At 32.2% G+C, this 2,979-nt stretch overlaps 1 protein-coding gene across 1 annotated transcript in view; it reads left to right on the top strand.

Moving 5' to 3' along the window:
• Nucleotides 1-1,827: 1,827 nt before the first annotated feature.
• The window catches only part of LOC106754015, a 1,636-nt gene continuing 484 nt past the window's right edge, over nt 1,828-2,979 (top strand). Inside the window, exons 1-3 of the mRNA XM_014635950.2 lie at nt 1,828-1,917; nt 2,056-2,109; nt 2,798-2,955. Of these exons, the coding sequence (XP_014491436.1) occupies nt 1,828-1,917; nt 2,056-2,109; nt 2,798-2,955 (302 nt within the window). The remainder of the gene's footprint in view (nt 1,918-2,055; nt 2,110-2,797; nt 2,956-2,979) is intronic.

The following is a 2,979-nucleotide window of genomic DNA, read 5'->3' as shown; positions in this document are numbered from 1 at the left end:
AAGGTTTTTTTGTATTTTTGTTACCTTTATGTCTAATTGAGTTGTGAATTGTAAGAGTTGTCAAGTGTTATACAAATTCTTTAGGAAATAATGATGTTTATCACTTGCTACGTGTGATCAGTACACTTATCGTATTGGTTGTACTAATAATGAGAAGTAAGAGGGAGAGGAGGAGAGGCAAAGACAAAGGTAACCGTGCAATTACAAAAGTGGCACAATAATAGAGTAACGGCCGTGACAGTAGAGACCATACCGATAGTGATGAATGATGAAAAGAACGAGGAAGAGAAAGATGATAGGAAAAAAAACAAAGAAGAGAAGGAGATGAAAGAAAAATTAAAAAGAAAAAGTAAGTAGTAGTGGACGATGACGAGATGAAATCAAACAAAGAGGAAAAAGAAGATAATCATATCATAATATTTAATAATAGATTTTACGGACACTCAAAATCTGTTTGTAATCACTAATAGATGTTTGTAGACAAATAATTATAGACAGATTTGTCTACCTTGATAATTATCAACAAATATTTATCAATAATCCAAATTTATTCATAAAATTTATTTACAAGTATTTTACACACAAATTTTACACACAAGTATTCTATCAAAATTGACCCACTTAGGGAAATTAGAATTTGTTTAGTAGGATTTCTGTTTTTTTATTTCATTTTTAAAATATATTTCTTAAATCAATTTTAGAAAGAATAGAGAGAAAATGCGTTTGGTTAAAAAATCTGACAAGTATCTGTTTCAACTTGTTGACACCACAATCCATCATAAATAAAACTTCCTTTTTTCGTTTTACAAATGCATATATTGAATCTTGTTTTTAATTTATCATTAAAATCTAATCGGAGGCTGTTGCTTTTAAAACACCAAACTTTATAAATCAATTTGTTAATTCTAAAAAGAAAAAACTGTTTTTGAAAACAAATGTCAAATAGATTTTGAAATTTTTTCCTTTGAATAGCTTTACCCAACTTGACTTATTAGACCCCACATGACTTACAGACACCACACTAATTAAAATGGGATCAGATACAAAGTAGGAAAATGACCTTCAATTCACCCAATAATGTGTGTTTGGCATTGGAGCTAGTTATATAGCTACGAACTTGGTCGATTTTTATGATGAAAAAAGATGACAAGGGAGAGCAATTTCCATTTGATTTGTGTGTTAATAATTTAGTTTATTCAATATAGTACTAGCTAGTATGTCAATTATGTTTCTAATTATAATTAGATTGTGGCAACCTAAAGGTGTGAAATTTTAAAGTGGCTGCAGCTATATTAAATTCAATCACATGGTTGGTCACAGATGCACGAACAGGGTGACCAGGCTCTCCTCGATCCAAAACCTTAGGTTACTATAAGTTGCACACTAATAAATTCATCTTCATGGTGATTCTTTTACCTATATCTGAACAAGAAAGTAGTACGTAGCTGAATCCAAAGGGTGTATGAACCAAAAACATGTGCCTCTCAGAAGCATAGAAAGAAAGATGTAAGTTCATCCATCATTTCACAACTATCGGTAAAACGCTGCTTTGTCTTTTGGCAACCTAACAGTGACTTACAACTGTTGCATGAATGTTGAATTCAGAGGTATCTTTCAGTCACATTTTGTCACCAGTTGCTAGGTTATATAGACCCTCTTTTTCTTCCACTGTCAAATACACACACACACCTGCAAAGTGGTTTTCTATCTTCTTTTCACGTGTGTGCCTTCTAAGTGGTAAGCATTATTTATGGCATAACTTTGCTGGGGATTCGTACACATGCATACATAAAAAAGTGTTTCATAACATAGGTTGAAAAATGAGACATGCATGATGATGATGCATGCAATGCAATGCAATGCAACCGTGTCTACACATGCATGGATAGATATCAAATTCTCTTTTTGTCAAAGTTGGTATAGGTCTATAATATTATGCAGGTGAAACAAAAAATAGAAATTTATGATTAGAAGAATAGGAAGCGGTTTTACAAGTTCACGCTTTCTTCTGACAGAGTGGACTGGCATTGCTTCCCTGTAAATTTCTTCTTGCAGCTTACAAGTCATGGTGCTTTTGTCCCCATCTCTAGATGCTATATCCATGTCAATGTAAGGTGAGAAAAGGTAAAATGGAATATTGGAATTTGTTATATACATGAACTGAGGCTGTGTATGAGGAAACAGAGAAAGAGAATTATATTTTGACCAACAAAATTTGTTCTTTCCTTTCAACCTTATGTTGCCTCATAAATAACACATAGGAAGGATCCTTCATTTTTTTTAAGCTTACTTTTTGTATTCATTTTCTGCATGGAGAAATATAAACCTTGATTATATAAATTCTATTAAATTATTAATTTTGTACAGCAATAACAAATGAAATTCATAACTGATATGACCTCGAAATCAGTTATCATAAAAGGAAATAAACTTAACACCATAGGTATAACTTTCATAGTGAGTTTATAGATTATTAATTATCATTAAAAAATCAAAAACTTAACACCATACGTATAACTTTCATAAGAGTTTATAGATTATTAATTATCATTAAAAAATCACCGTAACAGTAAAATTTTATGCATAAAATAACTGTTGGTACATTATTATAACCCATGAATAAAGCGGGGGACCTGAACCTGGAGAGGACTTAAAATCTGCAAACCAATCATAGCATTGTTGTACACTAGGGGTCACCACATATCAACGCTCCAGATAGCACCCCCTTCTCTAGCACCTTCAAAATTCTTTCCAAAAACTTGTTTGTGAAGAAAAAGCCAAAGAAAGATAGCCATAGCACTCTGCAATTAACATGACCATCACAAACTCTTGTCCTCTGATAATCTTCCTGTGCTTCACAATGCCCCATTTTCTATTTTGTGACGAGGAAGTGCATTCAGGTACTGAAGCAAATCCCTTACCTTTTTATTTTTTTTCTCTAATGATTATGCTTCTGTGACCCTGAAGCTTACATAATAT

Source organism: Vigna radiata, unplaced genomic scaffold (genome assembly GCF_000741045.1).
Source record: "Vigna radiata var. radiata cultivar VC1973A unplaced genomic scaffold, Vradiata_ver6 scaffold_83, whole genome shotgun sequence".
NCBI classification, from domain to species: Eukaryota; Viridiplantae; Streptophyta; class Magnoliopsida; order Fabales; family Fabaceae; genus Vigna; species Vigna radiata.
Note: the sequence above shows the minus strand (reverse complement) of the source record. Positions and strands in the feature narration are given on the sequence as shown.